Source organism: Zosterops lateralis, assembly GCF_965231275.1.
Source record: "Zosterops lateralis genome assembly, chromosome: 8".
NCBI classification, from domain to species: Eukaryota; Metazoa; Chordata; class Aves; order Passeriformes; family Zosteropidae; genus Zosterops; species Zosterops lateralis.
Genome location: NC_139768.1, coordinates 7,208,297 through 7,225,765, shown reverse-complemented (window position 1 = coordinate 7,225,765; position 17,469 = coordinate 7,208,297). Strand labels below are relative to the sequence as shown.

The 17,469-nt window shown below is 36.6% G+C and overlaps 1 protein-coding gene across 4 annotated transcripts in view; it reads left to right on the top strand.

The window, feature by feature from the left end:
* KAT6B (lysine acetyltransferase 6B) overlaps positions 1 to 17,469 on the top strand; it is a 103,527-nt gene that overhangs the window by 44,750 nt on the left and 41,308 nt on the right. For 3 of the 4 annotated variants that reach the window (XM_083866720.1, XM_083866721.1, XM_083866723.1), the window contains exons 3-7: positions 5,157 to 5,265; positions 11,065 to 11,180; positions 11,337 to 11,418; positions 12,414 to 12,546; positions 16,479 to 16,861. In XM_083866720.1, the coding sequence (XP_083722846.1) occupies positions 5,157 to 5,265; positions 11,065 to 11,180; positions 11,337 to 11,418; positions 12,414 to 12,546; positions 16,479 to 16,861 (823 nt within the window). The remainder of the gene's footprint in view (positions 1 to 5,156; positions 5,266 to 11,064; positions 11,181 to 11,336; positions 11,419 to 12,413; positions 12,547 to 16,478; positions 16,862 to 17,469) is intronic. The other variant, XM_083866722.1, reaches the window with a different exon arrangement.

Sequence of the window (17,469 nt, the reverse complement as noted above, 5' to 3'; positions counted from 1 at the left end):
TTAGAGGTGCTTCTGGCAGTACTTCTTGTTTAAAGACTTATTTTTTTCAAAACGTGGTAAAAACAAAATAAAATATGAGTGCTGGTAGCTCTCGAAGGTACTCTGTGAAAATGTAGGTATTCTGAGAAAGCCAGCTTGCTGCTTATGTCCTTCCTAAGGCTTTAAATAGCCTGGAACCAGGACAGTGGATCTGGATTGAAGGTCATGGCAGCTTCATTTTCCAGTATAATTTGCCCCTCTATCCTGGTAGCCCTGTAATTACCTACATGCTGTTTCTGTTCACAGGATAACAGAGATCGAATGTTTGAGTACCATGCATGGGGATTTGTTTTCCAGCAAGTAGTCAGATGATGTTGAGGTGGTTCTGAAAAGGCATGGAGAGGCAGTTGCAAGTGTGAACAGTTGAGGTTTTTGGTTTACTAGTCAAATTTCTTGGGAGTGTGTGTGAAACTTTTAATTTCTTTTAATGTGTGTATAACACTTAATGAGGTAGCACTTAAGACTGTAATTGTGTGTACACAGCTAATGCCTAACAGTTTTCAGACAATCTGTTTAAAACCTCAGAGTGCTATAGCAATGCAAATAGGAATGTTCTTGCTTTGAGTGGGATTTATAGCTTTGGGTAACTCTGCATACTCAAAAATAAAGTAAAATAAAACTTTTCAGGACTTAATGTGACTTTGTTGGGGGTGGGATGTTAGAACACGCTAAATGCTTTAAGAATTTCATGGTAAATATAAATATAATCAAATAAGCATATAAATTCCACAAGCACAGAAACTATGTAGGAAAAAATTTGTTATTTCAGGCTGTAGTTCTGAGAGAAGTTCTGGCATAAGGTAACAGAAATCCAGCTGAAGTTTTACCAAGGGTTGATTTTGTGCAGGGGCAAAGCCTGTTAGTTTCTCGGAATAGATAAATGTGAGTCATTAAAATAAACAAAATAATTTACTGGTTGCATAAGTGACTTCTAAGTCTTTGCTTAAACATGGACACTGCACTAGTTTAACTAATGCTAAGACTATGTTGTTATTTCTAAATTAGTGGTGATATGAAAGGTGTCCTTGCCCATGGCAGGGCAGTTGGAATTAGGTTTTTGTCCTTTCTAATCTAAACCATTCTATGATTCTTTATTTTTTTGTAGACCAGTCACAATGCAGAATATGTAAAGACTGTGAGAAGTAAGGATAGTGGGTCCTTAATGTTTCACAATGTGTAAACTATGTCAAATAGTTTAAATGCTTTGGGATTTTTTGGTGGCTTTAGGGTGGTTTTTTTTCAGTTGGATCAATTACAAAACACTTACTGAAGGCACTAAACACTTTTTATTTTCAGTCTTTATCTGTAGCACAAAATTTTATTAAACATGGGTTTTATTCTTGTGTTCTTTAGTGACTGAAATAATGAAGCTATAAACAAAATTTAGTGTACACACATTCATATTTTTAGTGAAAATGTTTCAAGTGTTTAGAATGATCACAATCAATTATTGTTTAGAATAATTTTGAAATTATAAAGGTTGTAAAATTGGATTTTGGTGATACAATATTGTCATACAGTACATGTTCTAACACTGTTTAGAGGATTGATGGACTGCAGTTGTTGTATTTATGATATTTTAAGGGATTGATTGACTGTGGCAGTTGAATGTATGATGCTTAAATAAGTATGGTTCAATTTCTACTTGGACAGTAAAATAAATACCCAACCTGTTTACAGGTGCTGAGATGATAGTCTGTTATTGCTCCATGGTGTGTATATCTTTATTTTTTTCTAAATCCAATTTCCTGACTACTCTTTGTGAAACTTCAATTTCTGAATGCGTGTTGGCATAAGGGATAGATTTTCTGTAAATTTGCTCTTACTGCAATTGGGAATACAGTTATTAGAACACGTCAGTCTTTTAAATTTGGATGTTCAGTTTCTAGTTACCTAGCAAACTAAATTGTTTTGCAAGTTGTCATTTACCTTGTTCACAAAATTAAAGGGATGAAAAATTCTTCTCAGCTTATTAGTTCTGTTGAAACAGCAGTATGTTACTGGGTAAGAGTTATTCAGACCTCCCTTGAGTGACAGAGCAGACACCAGACTCCTAAAGCTTTCATAACGCAAATATTAATATTAAATATTAACACAAAAAGTATTACTGGTTCATCTGGTAAAAAATACTGCAGTGTTGAATAACTGACTTGAATAGAACTCCTTTCTATATGAGAGATTAAATGGAATTACCCTTCCTGGAGACTAATCATTGTTTTTCAAAAGATAAGTGATGGCTATATTTTAGAAGATAAACTACTGATTAAAAAAACCAGATTAATTTCTCTTAGTGTTCTCTTCAATTAAGGTTGGAGGTGCATTGCTGTTTGGACTACATTCTGCTGCTATTAATAAACAGCTAAAAATATGCACCATCCTCCCTCAAATTAACCCCAAACCACCTTAGTTTATGCTAATTGAGACAGTTGTGAGCCAGAACTAATACTACCAGTATGAATTCAGGTTTGCTTCGACTGTGCAAGATAAAGCAAATTGCAGCGATGTCTTGTTTACTGTGCTGACAGGAGTGTGTGTGTGTATTCTTAACTTTCAGTAGTTGTGAGGACAGACCCTGTAATACAGTTATGAATGTAAATAGCTTCAAAGAATATACTGGAGCCTGTAACTTTCTTGGAAACTTGTATATGAAGTAATAGGATTTGCAAGCTCTTTGTGATTAGTTTTGGTATGGGAACATCAGTCTTTGTAGCCTTGAACTGCCAACAACCTTTGTCCTTTATTTTACCTTCAGAAAAAAAAAAGGGGGGGGAGAGGAGGTGGGGGCATGTTTGAAATAGGGAAGTAAATGAATGTTGGCTAATGGCCATGTCTTTTCCTAGAGCAAAAAAAAAAAAAAAAAAAAAATCTTGGAAAGATAGATGAGATTGTGGACCTGGATTTGAATGATATGTGAGGCTTTGTAAATTATTTATCAGCACAAGCCTTTTTGAAATGGCTAAAGCACTGTTACATTGAAGGGAAAGAGAATGGTATGGTTGCCAAGAAGAGATTTTCCCTGGATTCCACTAAAAGAATAATCTGTCTTTTAAAATTATCTGTATTAAACTTTAAGTAGTAGTTAAGAAATGTCCACATAATGCTGCAAAATCTGTTTGAATAGCTCTGGACCCTTTTTCTGCTGCTGATTATTGGTGTAGTTTATGTATTTTGTTTTAATATAATTTTTCCCCAGTGACATATCTGATAAAAGCAAAATGATGGTAAAGATCTGTTGAATTATATTTGACTAGTGAGAATAGTAACTAAATTATTCTATTTTATTTATATATATGTTGTTTTTAACAAGTCCTGCAAGTAGTTGGTATAACCCTTCCCACCTATAGAACTACTGATCTCATTCAGTGTCATCCTTCTAAAACTGACAACACCAATAATGCCTTTTTTTTTTTTTCTCTTTTTTTTTTTTTTTCTTTTTTTTTTTTTTTTTTTTGGAAGTATGACCATTTTTGAAAGCTGTCTGTTCTATAACTTAAAGGGTTCTTTTTATCCAAGTCACACTTTCATATTTCAGGTAACCATATAATCCATAATGGGGATCATAGAAAGACAAAAGATAGCAGGTGGCGTTTGTTCCTATTGGTTATAAGAAGGTTACAGCAGTTCTCTTTTGTAGATGATGAAAGAGAACGCATCTCCTTACTTTAGAAAAGTTCAGCTCTGTTTACCTTTTATGTATATTCTTTGGGGTATACAAGTATGTCAATATTTCAGTAATTGGATTGTGAGGAGTTGAACAGTGAACAGACCTTCTGAGGACTAAGTTTTCAGAAAAAGTACGATGCCTTGGGGTAGGTTTATATGGAAGTATGTTTGTGCTCCTCTTCCATGGCTACGAAAAACCTTCCTGGTGTCAGTTTTCTTCATGCTGCTTGACTTAAAATGATCATAAAGCCTAATAACATAAAAGTAGTTTCAATATTTCTGTGTTATATTGAGACATAAGGGCACATCACCATGGAACTAATTCCTTCACAATAATACCCTTAAAGACAGGCGTTGCCCATTTCCCAGATCTGTAATGGAATACAGATTTATAGGAGGTCAAGTGAAGATAGCCTGCCACCTTTCAAAGTATTGTAGCATAAAGAGGAAATGGAAAATGAAGGTAAAGCCAATAAATGATTGCTTTGATATGTTAAACTAACAGCATTGCCTATCTGAATCTGGAAACTACAAATTTGTGAAATAAAGCATTTTAATCTGAGTTACTGTGATATTCTCTGCTGGAAGGTACTCTGTTATTTTACTCTCCCATTTGGGAGAAATAGTTGCATATAATTTTATTTGTTACAAACCTGTTTACAGATACTTCTATGTAGTCATTAATATTTTGGATGTTGCAGGTTGGTGTTTTCATTAAAGCTCTAAAATGTAATGCAGAAACTATATAATAGATATTCTCTGATAGTTTGTAGTGTAATTAATAAGAAGAATGGGAAGTAAATTTGTGTCAATTCTGAAGTAATTCTCTGAAGAGTTCTGTGTATTGTTTCCAGGCATTGAAAGATTTGCATGTTTTTTATTATGAATGTGTATCAAAGCTGATGGGATGCCTCAGACTGGCATGGATAACTCTTGATCTGTTAAATCCAATGCTTTTACCCTGAAATGGTAGTTTCAGAGGGAGGTATGAATTGTATTGGATTTCCAAGTAATAAAATAAGTCTTGGATTTGAGAATTTTTAGTAACTTTGTTTCCTTGTGTAAAGGAACTATATTCGTCTGTAATAAAGACTAGTTTACATCTTGATCTTTGAGCACTGTTACATTTGAAGAACCAAGTGATTGTGTTCTGGATTGCAATTGTGTGTGCAAGAATAGTGTCCTAAGGTCTAATTTTTCCTTGTTATTGTTCATGCTGCTCTTGTATTGGAGACATTTACAAGGATTAATACACAGGATGGGTTATTACGGGCAAACTTAAGGTTTATGAAATATGTTAAGATAAAAGCTTTGCAACACAGTTACTAAAGTGTATGTTTGCCTTGGCAATTAATATGTGGTACAACAAAATACCAAGTAAAAGCCATGGAGGCTGGTGGGTTTTTGTTTGGGGTTTTTTTGTTAGCTAACTGTCTGTTTATTTTTAAATCTAGCCACGAGCTGATCCCATCCCGATATGTAGCTTTTGCTTGGGAACAAAAGAGTCAAATCGTGAAAAAAAACCAGAAGAGCTCTTGTCTTGTGCAGATTGTGGCAGCAGTGGTAAGTTGGCTGAAAATGTTTGTTTTAATGTCTTCTAAAAATATTTTAAACTCATGAACCTGATTCTCTCTTTGAACAAATGTAAGTTGAGAACTGAACCCAGGAGGAGGGTGGAAGAGTTTGTTGTTGTTTTTCTTGGTTTTGTTTGTTTGTCTGGTTTTTGTTTGTTTTTTTCTTTTTTAAACTAGAATTTTGTCATCTGTATAATTAGGATAATTACAAGTGAGAGGTATGAATTCATCTTTATGTCAAGTATAGATCCGCTGAGTAAATTAAGAGGGAGAAACCACACTTTCACAATACAAGAATTCATTTATTGTTTGGGATCTATGTTGGCTCTGAAAACTCAGTTTTGCATTGTGACATCAAATGACAATCAAGAATTTTGCTTGCACATATTTGCAACATTTCAGAAGCTGAGAAATAATCACAGTAATAAAGACCATGTAGCAGTCTTTGCTGCTGCATATCTTGAGTATCCAGGTAATTTTTAAATAAAATGATTCTGTTACTCATTAGGGAATTTGAATAATATTTCAGGTAACATGCCACATCAAGTGTGCAGGCTGTTACTTGTCAGGCACAGGATAATGACACTGCTCATTGCATGTACCTTACTCCTGGTGTTGCAGCAGCTCTTGCAGACTCTGTGGCTGTTCTGAATGCAGGTGCTTCTCTTCTCTGTGGTGACCAGTGCTGTGGCCCAAGGGAAGAGCCTGAACTTGTGTCAGGGAGGTTTAGAAAGCTTTTTCACCCAGAGGGTGGTTGTGCACTGGAACACACTCCCCAGGGCACTGGTCACTGCACCAAGGCTGACAAAGCTCAAGAAGCATTTGGACAATGCTCTCAAGGTATATGGTGTGCCTTGAAAACATTGAAGGGGATGCCCTGAACATCTTGAAGCACCCTGAAAGGTTGCCCAAGAGAACATCTTGGGGATGCCCTGAGAAAGGCCAGGAGTTGGACTTGGTGATCCTTGCAGATCCTTTCAGCTCTGCTATTCTGTGAATCTGGAGTCTGTGAGTATCAGCATTGTGTAGGTATGCTGACAGGAGCTATGGCAGTACCCAGACTACGTCAGTACTTGAGTAAAAACAAAACAGTATGAATAAAAACATGTTTTCAGTTAATCAGGATATGTTATTGATTGTCTGCTTCCCAATCTGTCACCCTGATAGTTGCTTTGTATTTTAGCCAGTGTATTTTTAGTATACTTTAGCCAATTGTTATACTCTGAAATCAGAAAATGAGTTTTTTACACCCAGTATGCAACAGCAAACCCCATAAATTTAAATTGTCTTCCTTTAGTGGTTTACAGGTCTCCTCTATTTTCAGATCTGTTTTCTGATATTTGCAAAATTAATACTTGGTTAGACTCTGGTGCACAGAGTTTACATTAATCAGGTGAGCTTAGATATCAGCTACTCTTCTGTTGTGTAATAATTCCCTGGTGGGTCTTAAGACACTTTAGAACTGGAAGTCTTGACTTTCATGGATCAGCTTCTATTTGAATTAACACCGATACATTCTCTCTGCCTCATTAAGACTAAATTATCTTTAATTAGTTCCTCAGATGTATTAGATATAAGGGATGAAATGTTGAAACTGCCAATCAGTTTGCTGGATGGTTAAACTTTAGCTACTGATGCCTAACTAAAATAAAAACCAATTTCAGTGCAATTTATAAATAACAAAACTTCACTCAAGTGGAGTTTTATTGTAATTGGATTTGTAATTTTGCACATTGCAGTGTATCTCAAAGCTGGTCTTGCTGTCTAACAAATAGAAAAGAAATTGCATGTTGTGCACAGCAAGCAAATTGTTCAGTTGATCAGAGATTAAATTGCAGTGCCCACTACTGGCACGTCTGTTTTCCCTTTTTGTTTTTGTGTCAAGTTGCTTTTGTCTTTCCAGGTAGTGCTTCTGCATTCTGAAAGCAGAAACTTAGCTGGATAACTGCACATTTTTGTGGGATTTGGGAAGAAAAAGTATTAGGGTAGTAGAAATGAAATGCACTGCTATGTCAGTTGGCACAGAGGATTTTCTCAAGAAGATGAGGGATGTCAGATGTGAGAAAACAAATCCCATTACAAAAGCAGACATAGCTCCTCTTGGTTTTGGTTGGGTTTTGTGTTGGTGCTTTTTTTCCTCTCCTGCTTTTCCCCTATCTCTCGATTTTGAAAAATCGATGCACTTGAGAACTGGAATCAAACTCTGCTTCTGTTTTGTCAAACAAGATGTGCAGAAACTATTAAAGAGCTGTTGCTGACAGATTTTTATAAGGGTTAGAAGTTGTAGAATGAGGAGAGAAAAAGTTGCATGACTGGAGAATTATAATAAATATTTTTTAAAAGGGGGAAATCATGTAAAGTAGAATACCTGTGGGTACTCTCCTCTCAAGCTGTATGTTATCCTGAGGAGGCAAGAGGATTACTGATCAGAGATGATGGGTAGTGGAGGCTGGAGCAACAGAGAGACTGGATTCAGGTGAAGAGGAATAGGGAGAGAAAATGTTTGGAAAGAACTGGGCAGAGATTGCTTTCTAAATTTAGGGTATGCTTTAGTAATAATGGAATATAGAAATTGTCTTAATTATTGCTGTCTGTGTAAGGATATTGGGCCAGTTGGATAAAATGAACTGCTCGGAAACCTGTAGGTAGGAAAAACTGGCACATCACCAAGACAGGTGCACTGACCATCTCTGCTCATAGCTAAAGTCTCCCTAAATAGTAATGCTTTCTACTTAAAACTTTATCAGACACAAGTTGAGGGGGTTTTTTTTGGTGAATTATGTTATACAGTAGTTCCCAGCATTTGTGTTAAAGTTAAAAATAACTGGAGATATTAGCATAACTAACTTAGCTCTGTGTTTAATTGTAGTCACTGATCTAATGCTTGTTCTTTTAAAAGACTAGCTTTTTCATCAAATCCTTTAATGAATAATAAAATAGGCTCAGCTTTGTGAGGAAGACACAAAAGTGGTCAGGTTAAAGAAATTGCCTTCAATCACAAAGGAATGAGACCCTCACTTTTTACTTCCTGATCTCTCCTATTTCTGCCATGTCAGTGAATCACAAATCTTAAACCGTTTCTAACACAGGTGAATGAATTTTGGGAAGTTTTATTTTAAAGCAGGCTTGTATGTGTTCCTAATGAACTGTTCCAGCTTGTAAAAGTCTAAATTTCCAGTAATCTGGTAAACTTGTTTGGTACATTAAAATATTGATGTTGCTGAGTTTTAAGAGTCATGTGGTGGAACCAGGAGAAATTACCAGTTTAAACACTTCAAACTAGTGTTGGAAACCTCTTGAAATTTTATCAGCTTCTGGATTAGGAGAAGATAGTATGTTTTTAATTTCAATTTAGATTAGTTAGAGCTGAAATACTGCAAATTTGGAAGCCCAAAACATGTTTTCCTTCAACTCTCAAATTAAAAAACCCAGCTGTAAAATCAGTGAAGGGCACAGTGACTTCAACTGACTACAAGAATCTGTTAAACTACAAAATCTGTATAACTGCTATGACTGTAGTGTAACAGTTCTTTTTAAAATTGAAACTTGTTGGTTACCACTTAATCTGGTAGGTATTACCCTTTACATGTTACTGTTATATTTGTACTATGTTAATTTGTGTCTAAAATGAATAGTTTAAGTATTATCAGCTATTAAAGAACAATACCATATGGTATTTTGGAATCTAAAGGTTTCTGGGCTGTCTCTGCTAGTGCATACCTAGAAAAGATGGTAGAAAAACATGGCAAATACACAGTGATCGGTCCCATTTGCACCGTTCCAGTTCTAGTTACTTGTGGCTCAAGGATTTGGAATTGCAGGCAGAATCTTCATGTTTAATACCAGTGGAATATTTTTCTTGAATTTTTGTCTGATAATGAAAGCTATCGTGTAAAGAAATGCATCAAGCTGTGTAATTGCTTGAATGAGAAGTGTTCCATTGGTAGATAAGAGATATAAAGTAACAAACACAGTTACATTTAATTTGTTCAACCAGTGGTTAGCAATCAGTGAGAATGGATGTTTCATATGTTTATACATCACAGTTATTTACTTAAAACAAAATTAAAATCAACAATTTTACCTGCAACGTACTTGTTCCTTGAAATAAATCACTTCTGTGCAGGGTAGATAACTGGAATTAAACCCATGGATGTGATTGATTTATGACTGTGCTTTAATGTGTTAATAGAATTGTTAAGTCATAGTTGATAAAATAAGTGTTGATATGATATTGCTTAGTAATATCAGCTTCTCTGTGGGGTTTCATTGAAAGGAAAAGTATCTCATTGAACTCATCTCTGCAGTTACAGTGTATTTGTCACATTCTTGAAAGTGCTTACTCAATTTTAACCACAAAAATGTTGGTATATCTTAAACCATATGCTAAGAATCAAATAGTTATGCTTTTTCAATATCTTTCTGAAACTACCCTTTGAATTTATTGTTGATTGCTCCTGACTAATAGATTCTATCCCTGCATTTTTTTTGAGAAAAGGCACAATTCAAGTTGTCTTTTAAAGTTTAACAATAAAATGGTTTAAGCCTTGAATAAATAGAATAAAAGGAAGTAAAATCTGATATTGTCACTTATTCAGGTGGCTTTTGCATTCCATCAGTCTTTGCCATTCATGATTCAATCTGTTAGAAGACAAAAATAGCAAATATGCATAGATTAGATTGTATCTTTATTTGTGGTGTTTTAGCTCAGTCCTGGTCTGAGAAACTGTCAATGGAGAAAGTGAATCACTGTGACTACACCATTACCTGGAAGAAAGCACTCATCCCAACTCTGACAGTGAGAAGAAAGCACCTTTGATGCATTGCACATCACTGCAGCCATCTATAAGTGCAGCATGGCATCGGGGATTCTTATGCCTCTGACAACTTCTGTGTTTATGTTCTTGATAGATAATCTCTGAATATAAGACTATCATAAAGTGTTTCCCTGGGAAGGCTTATCCCCTCCTATATAGCAGTGCTTTTATCTTTTCTGGATTAAGGGTATGCTCTGAGGTTGTTGAAGACATGAAAAAATCACTGCCAGTACTGCCTGAGGTGTTGGATGTATTTAGTTGTCTGGTATTTTCTGTTAATTGGAAAAGTCATGTAGGCCTTCAAGGCTACTTGAAAACAGGATGGTCCTGCCGAGGAATTTGTTCTGTGAGAGGTGGTAGTTCAACTATTCTGCACCCACACCCTCGATTTTAAACCTTTTATTGCAATATATTTTCCTTATGCCAGTTGCCGGAATAATTTTTCACTTTTTATTACTCTGAAATGGTTCTTTGTGTATAATTAAGTAATAAGTTGAAATAAAAAACACATATAGTTTGGCTATTCAGTTTCTCTGGTAGATACTTAGTATAGTTAGAAAAATAACTAATGCAGTTTTATCTGAAGATTTCCTCTGTTTATTTTGCACTGCTGAGAAAGGGGAGTGTGGTCAAGTTTATAAATATACTTTCTTCAGAACCAATGACAGTTTAATACGCTGTGGAAATAACCTAGTGAAAATAAAAAGTTCAGTTTTAGGTGCTTATGTAGACCATTCACTGGTGTCAGATACAGTAGAAGTCAATTTTCTACCTGTCTTTATGAATGGGTTTCATGACAATTATTCTGTATATTTGTATGAAGGAAATAAGTTAAATAATATCTTGCAAAATTCTGAAAGCAGCTGGTGCTTGCAGGTTTCTGGTGCTGCTGGCTACATCCTGCTGAACTTCAAAATCAATCTAACAAATCTAAAATCTCAAGCTGTCTATAACATTTTGGTGTTTTTTAGGACATCCATCATGTTTGAAGTTCTGTCCTGAGTTAACAACAAATGTGAAGGCCTTGAGGTGGCAGTGTATTGAATGCAAGACGTGCAGTGCGTGTAGGATCCAAGGCAAAAATGCAGTAAGTTACACTTGCTCAGTGCTGCTTGACTTTTGTTTATAGTAGCTTTATAATTAGCATGTCCAAATGCAAATAATCGATGTACAACTTCAAGCAATGCTGTATTAAGTCTTTCTTTTTCCTTTTCTCCTCTCTCTCATCCCTCCCCCCTCCCAGGATAACATGCTTTTTTGCGACTCTTGTGATAGAGGGTTCCACATGGAGTGCTGTGACCCGCCACTATCCCGAATGCCAAAAGGTGATCTTAAAAATCCTTTTCATGAAAATACTCTCGTTTTCAGTCTTGTTTCAAGTGACCAAAACTTCTCAGGCATGCTCTTTTCATTTTTCTTTTCAATGATAAATAGTATGATTTCATTCATATCAAAGGCAATTTTATTTGTCATTATATGAGGGTTTTTCCCCCTCAGGAAAATAATGAAGGTCTGCATCTGGTCTGGTTGACCAGATGAATTCACTGATAGTGAGTTGTTGCCTAGTTTATTCAAGGTGAAATTTTAGAAAGGCTGTTTAAATGCTTGAAGTATATACATTGACAAAGAACTCCTTGGAACATGTAGGAGAAACTCTTATTCATGCATTTTGTAAGAGTAACTGGAAAAACAGGCAAACAAAACAAAATGCATGTGTCTTCAGATTCTCTAATCTCTAGATTTTTGACTTACAGCTCTTTGCTCTTACATCTTTATTGCTTTCCCTCTTTAATCTCAAAGTTACATTAAAATCTTTCTTCAGTTCCTCTCCTCACAGTCCCCAGCCTTACCTACAGTAAATGTTTAGACATGGCTGTCTAATGTTAAAAGGATGCTAAATTCAAATTATCTATTAAAACAAATATACCTAGGTGTGATGTAGTATATTCTTTAGCATGTACTACCCTAGTGGCTTTGTAACACACATGTGAATTTTGTACCCTGTCTTAATTGTGTCTGGAGAAAGATGTAAGTAGTATAAGGAAGGACAAGCTAGAACAGGAATTCTTCTAGGAACCTAATTGCTCAATCTTTTCTGCCATCCTTGTTGCTTCTTGTTTCTCCCTTTCCATGAGCACTTTGCTTTTAAGAGTTTCAGAGTATGGATAGAGGTGGATCACATTTTTGTCCTCTTTCACTTCCCTATGTCCTGTTCAGGAGATAGTTTGCTGACCTTGTGAGTACTTGGCACTTATCTTGATACACACCTGCAGTACAGATGAGATAAACTGTATAACTAAACTCTTTCTCCTTTATACAGGGATGTGGATTTGCCAGGTCTGTAGACCAAAGAAGAAAGGGAGAAAGCTGCTTCATGAGAAAGCTGCGCAAATAAGGAGACGATATGCAAAACCTATCGGACGACCGAAAAATAAATTAAAGCAACGAATGTTGTAAGTTTCTTTTGGTTTTTATTTCTTTAAATGTTTCTGAGAATGTAGTCAGCTAAGAGTTTGATACAGGTGTAAGCACAGTTTTTACCTCTATTGCAAATTGGGGAAAATAGATAACCTGGGATTTAGTATGTGCCTTTCAGCCCAATGTTCATTAACTTGTAAATTATAGTAGGTGCTTTTGGTGTCATGTCAGAAGGTGATTAAAAAAATCACTGTAACTTAATTTTTCAGATCTGATAAGTTTTTATCAAAATTGTACCCATGGCAGATGCAAATAAACTTCTGTATAATAGCACGTCACAGCTGTCTTTTAAGTGTAGCTTCAAATAATTGAAGTACCAACAGAATACAAAGTGGATAACATCAAGCTACTTATATACAACTTCAGGAGACCATTCTGCTCAAAGAGCTGTTTGAAAACCGTATAAAAACTACTTTATTAGTTAACATCAGCTCACAAAACCTGTTCCAAAAAGCAAACTACACAAGTGATAGGGAAGTTCTATTTTGACTGGTACTCGGGAAAAGATTATTACTTGAATTCTGCTGTTAAGCTGCCACTGGTTACTAGGAGAAGAGATTGCAATTCTCTTGCTTCTCAGGACTGTGTTGATCTAAAAAGTGTGCTGTAATTCTTTTTAGCATTTGTCTTCCCAGAAAATGCTGTAGTTGGACATTGTAAGTTTTGGTTAGAGGATTGTTTAAGTAGCGTTCAAATACTGAGTTGACATTACACTGAGTGTTAAATAGGAACAGATTCTGTGTCAGCTGCAGTAGCATCTCCATCACACGTTCCTATCCACATATACCTTTTCTCCCCCATTTAAATATTATTTAACTCTTTGGCTATGTCAACTGAGCAGCTGAAAAACTTTGACTCTACCAACTACTCATTCTGTACATTGTGACATTCTTCTCTACAGTCTAAAAACCTGTCTTGTATTATTCAGAATTGCATGGGAGCTGCTGTAAAACTTTGCATTTTGCAAAATAAGGATTTTTGAAGCCAGGGAGCCCACATGTGAAAATAGAAGGAAAAGTACTTACAGAATAGTGCACTAGTCGAGTTGATGTACTTGATGCTGTGCATCTTGCTGTATTTGCTTTTGCCTTTCTCTCTGCCAGGATCTTTCATCTTGCCTTTTTGGTTCTTGTCCTAAAGTTTAATGTATGTTGCTCTAGGAAAGTAGTTCAGGACAGGAATAAAGTGTGACACTACATGAAAGTAAAAGATGTAGTTGTACTGGCTGATGAGACCATTCTGTTAGACTGGTGAAAAATATTGTACCATTCTCCTCCTGAATAAATAGCTTAGGAATTTGAAGGTCATTGAGATTTCTATATATCATGGTATGTGCATAATAAAAATATTCCCTATATCTCTAGCTATGCCTTGGGCTTAGTTGTACCTCTGGCTTTAGCCTTTGAATACACACAAACCTTCAGCTGGAGGTTAGGGCTCTCTTGTGGTTCAGGAGTGCTACTCCCCAGCTTGGTGCTATTGCTGGGACTCTGGGCTTCCCCCTCCCCTTGCCAGTGGCTGGAGAGGAGAATTGAAGGCACAAAAAGTAAAGATCCAGATTGAGATAAGAACAATTTACTTGAAACAGCAGTGAGATAAGAAAGCAAACAGTAACAGCTACTGTATCCACAACGAAGTGTACAAGACAGGCAAAACAATTCACGTGTGATTATTTGGAATGGTGTTGCCCAGCTGCTCCCTGCTTACCTGACTGGAAAGAACCCCTTCTCCCTGGAGGAGAGTCCCTTTCCCTGCCCCTGAGGTGCTACAGAATAACCTCTGGGTCCTGGACATGTTCCCCTTGGCTACTGCAAAAATTAACCCTGCCCTGACCAGCACCAGGACCGGTTCTAATACAGTCCTGCCATCTTCTCTACAGACATGCCTCTGTTTTGGATTCCCAATGGGTGGATTTAGTAGCAGTGTTGTCCCCCCCCAACACTAATTCTGTTTCTCCTCCTTCCTCAAACATGTAATAGAAAGATTGGAAGTTTTATGGCAGTTTTCCTGTGATGTTTTGCTATTGAGATTCTGAGCTGCAACTTTTAAAGTGAACATCATACTACTAAAGGATGCAGAAGTTCCTTTAGTATTATAGGAAGATTATTAATAGTTTCTTAAAGGTTTTCTTTGTAGCTCGTGAGCTGCATGAGCATGTTACAGAAGTGCTTGGGAAGCTCTTTGTAAAATAAATATTTGCAATACTGCCAGCACATTTCTATTACTTCAGTGTCTCATATATAAAAACAAAGTAATCTTGTTTTGGAAAAATAGTGGTTGGAGATAGAATAAGGGGAGAGACTGTTCCACATGAAATCCTATTTAAAAGTGATTGTGGAGTATAGGAGGGAATAGTGTCAAACATAAAAACTGTGTGGTCACATGAAATACAGGAAGGTTAGCCAATGCCATTTAGTCCTTGTATAGTACAAAGAAAATCTCTCCAGTGGTGCTGGAATAATTTTTTGCCTGTTGACCATCTGTAGGAAGCCCTTCACAGGCAATTACTGTGTAAGATTAACTTAAACCAGGTGTGTGCTGGCCTCTGGAACTGCTGGTGATTACCACATCTGGTACTGAGAACAGGCCTTGTGATAGACTTATGTGTATGACACCAAAGGATTCAAAAGACTTAGAAGTTTTTGGGTTTGTTAGCCTCTTAGGAACTAGCCGAATTTAAGGATGTGTGGGTGGAAAAAGGGCTAGTTCTAAAGCTGGTGGGCCCTTGGAGGTCAGTAAAACCAGATGGTAGCCCTAGGCTGTTGAATCACTAATTAGAAGTAACCTATTGCAATTAATTACTTCAGTATCTCAATTAAGAGGGCAAAAAATCTGTGGAAGAAAACTTTCTGCTGCAAAGTAAATAAGCTGACTTCAAAGAGCAGGATGGAAAAGTGAATGAAAGCAAGCATGTGATACAACTATGTAGCTTTGTTTGGCTTTGTAATTTGATTGTGTGTCCTGATAACTATTTCTTTTACTGCAGATATTTTCAAAAGTTGTGTTTCTGTATGCTAGAATATATTACTCTGCAATGTAGTTCCTCTCTTCACTTATTAGCAACTAGTTAAGCCTGTAATTCTGCCCTCACAAATGTTGGCTTTTCTTATGCCCATTTTCTTCCTATCATTTAAATAAGATTCACCACTTGGTTTTTTTCCTAACATCTTCCATGTTAGGCCTGATTAGTTCATGGCTTTTCTGCAAATGGACCTTGGTTATAGTCTTGCTCTTTCCTCTCCTTTGCTATTTTTGTTTCTTGCTATTTTTAGAATTTTTAAAGAGTCTATTTCTTTGGTTTCGTTGTAATGCTCTTAATAAACTACCTCATTTGGCTTTTAGAACTTTGATGATGACTTTTACTGCCATGTTTTACATAATCCAACAAGAGTGTGGGGGAAAAATAGCAGTTTCTTGAGGATTGGCTGTATTGCTTTAAAGGATTAATAGATTTTCTCTACAGTTTAAGCAAATGTAGTCTGAAGTTAACTGTTTTGATATCATATTAACATTGAAAACATTAATCTCCTCTGTGTGTACAATAAACTCTATGGTGATGGAGCAGTTGTACTAACACGGTGTAATGTTTTTTCCAAAGAAGCACACTTTGGCTATGCCAAAAAGTATGTGAGAGAGCTGTATACTTGGGACATCTTACTATGCCAGCACTTATATATACTGTGGAGTATCTTTTAAAGATAAGAGAGGAGGGGGAACAAAAAGGAGAAGGGGAACAAAAAGATGGCTGTTACGTCATAGTGTAAAATATATTTCCAAAGTGTATATGTCTTTAAATTACTTTAAAGATTTTAAAATACAGTGACCTAGGTAATTAGTATAAACTATAGTGCTATTTGACAGTAAAGATTTCGAATGCTGATTTTCATTTTTCAAATTTTTTGCCTAGGTCTGTAACCAGTGATGAAGGATCCGTGAATGCATTCACAGGAAGGGGGTCACCTGGTAGGGGTCAAAAGACTAAAGTCTGTACCACACCTTCATCTGGTCATGCTGCATCTGTGAAGGATTCAAGCAGCAGATTGCCTGTTACAGACCCCACTCGGCCTGGTGCCACCACCAAAATCACCACCACCTCCACCTACATATCTGCCTCTACACTTAAAGTTAACAAGAAAACCAAAGGTCTCATTGATGGCCTTACTAAGTTCTTTACACCATCACCTGATGGTCGCAGATCACGAGGTGAAATAATAGACTTTTCAAAGCACTATCGTCCAAGGAAAAAGGTCTCTCAGAAACAGTCATGCACTTCTCTTGTGTTGGCTACAGGTACCACACAAAAGCTAAAACCTCCACCTTCTTCACTTCTACCCCCAATCCCCATCTCTGGTCAGAGCCCCAGTTCTCAAAAATCCAGCACTTTGACTTCTTCTAACTCCTCCCAAAGTTCTTCCAGTCAGTCAAGCATACCCTCCTTTAGTAGCCTTCCTAGTAGTAGTCAGCTAAAGGGACTCTTTGATGGACTCTCTCATATCTATACCACTCAGGAACAGTCTCGAAAAAAGGGTCACCCAAGCTCTGGACCCCACAAGCATTTCTGTAGTAAACCAGAATTATCTTCCACATCAACATCTAATAGTCATTTCTATGGAAAGAAAGAGGTTAAGAGTAGGTTTATGTCTCATGCCTGTGCCTCTGGATGGGGTGTGCCTAGAGGACGTGCTTTGAAAGCAATTGCTCACCTCAAGAGAACAGCTTTCTTTAAAAAGCACAGGATTCTAGGCAGGTTAAAGTATAAAGTGACCCCTCAGATGGGGACCCCCTCACCAGGGAAGGGGAGCTTGACAGACGGAAGGATTAAACCTGATCCAAATGATGGTAAGCAAAGGTCGAAGCGCCAACCAAACCTGCGTCCCGTCCAAAACCAAAATTCCTAT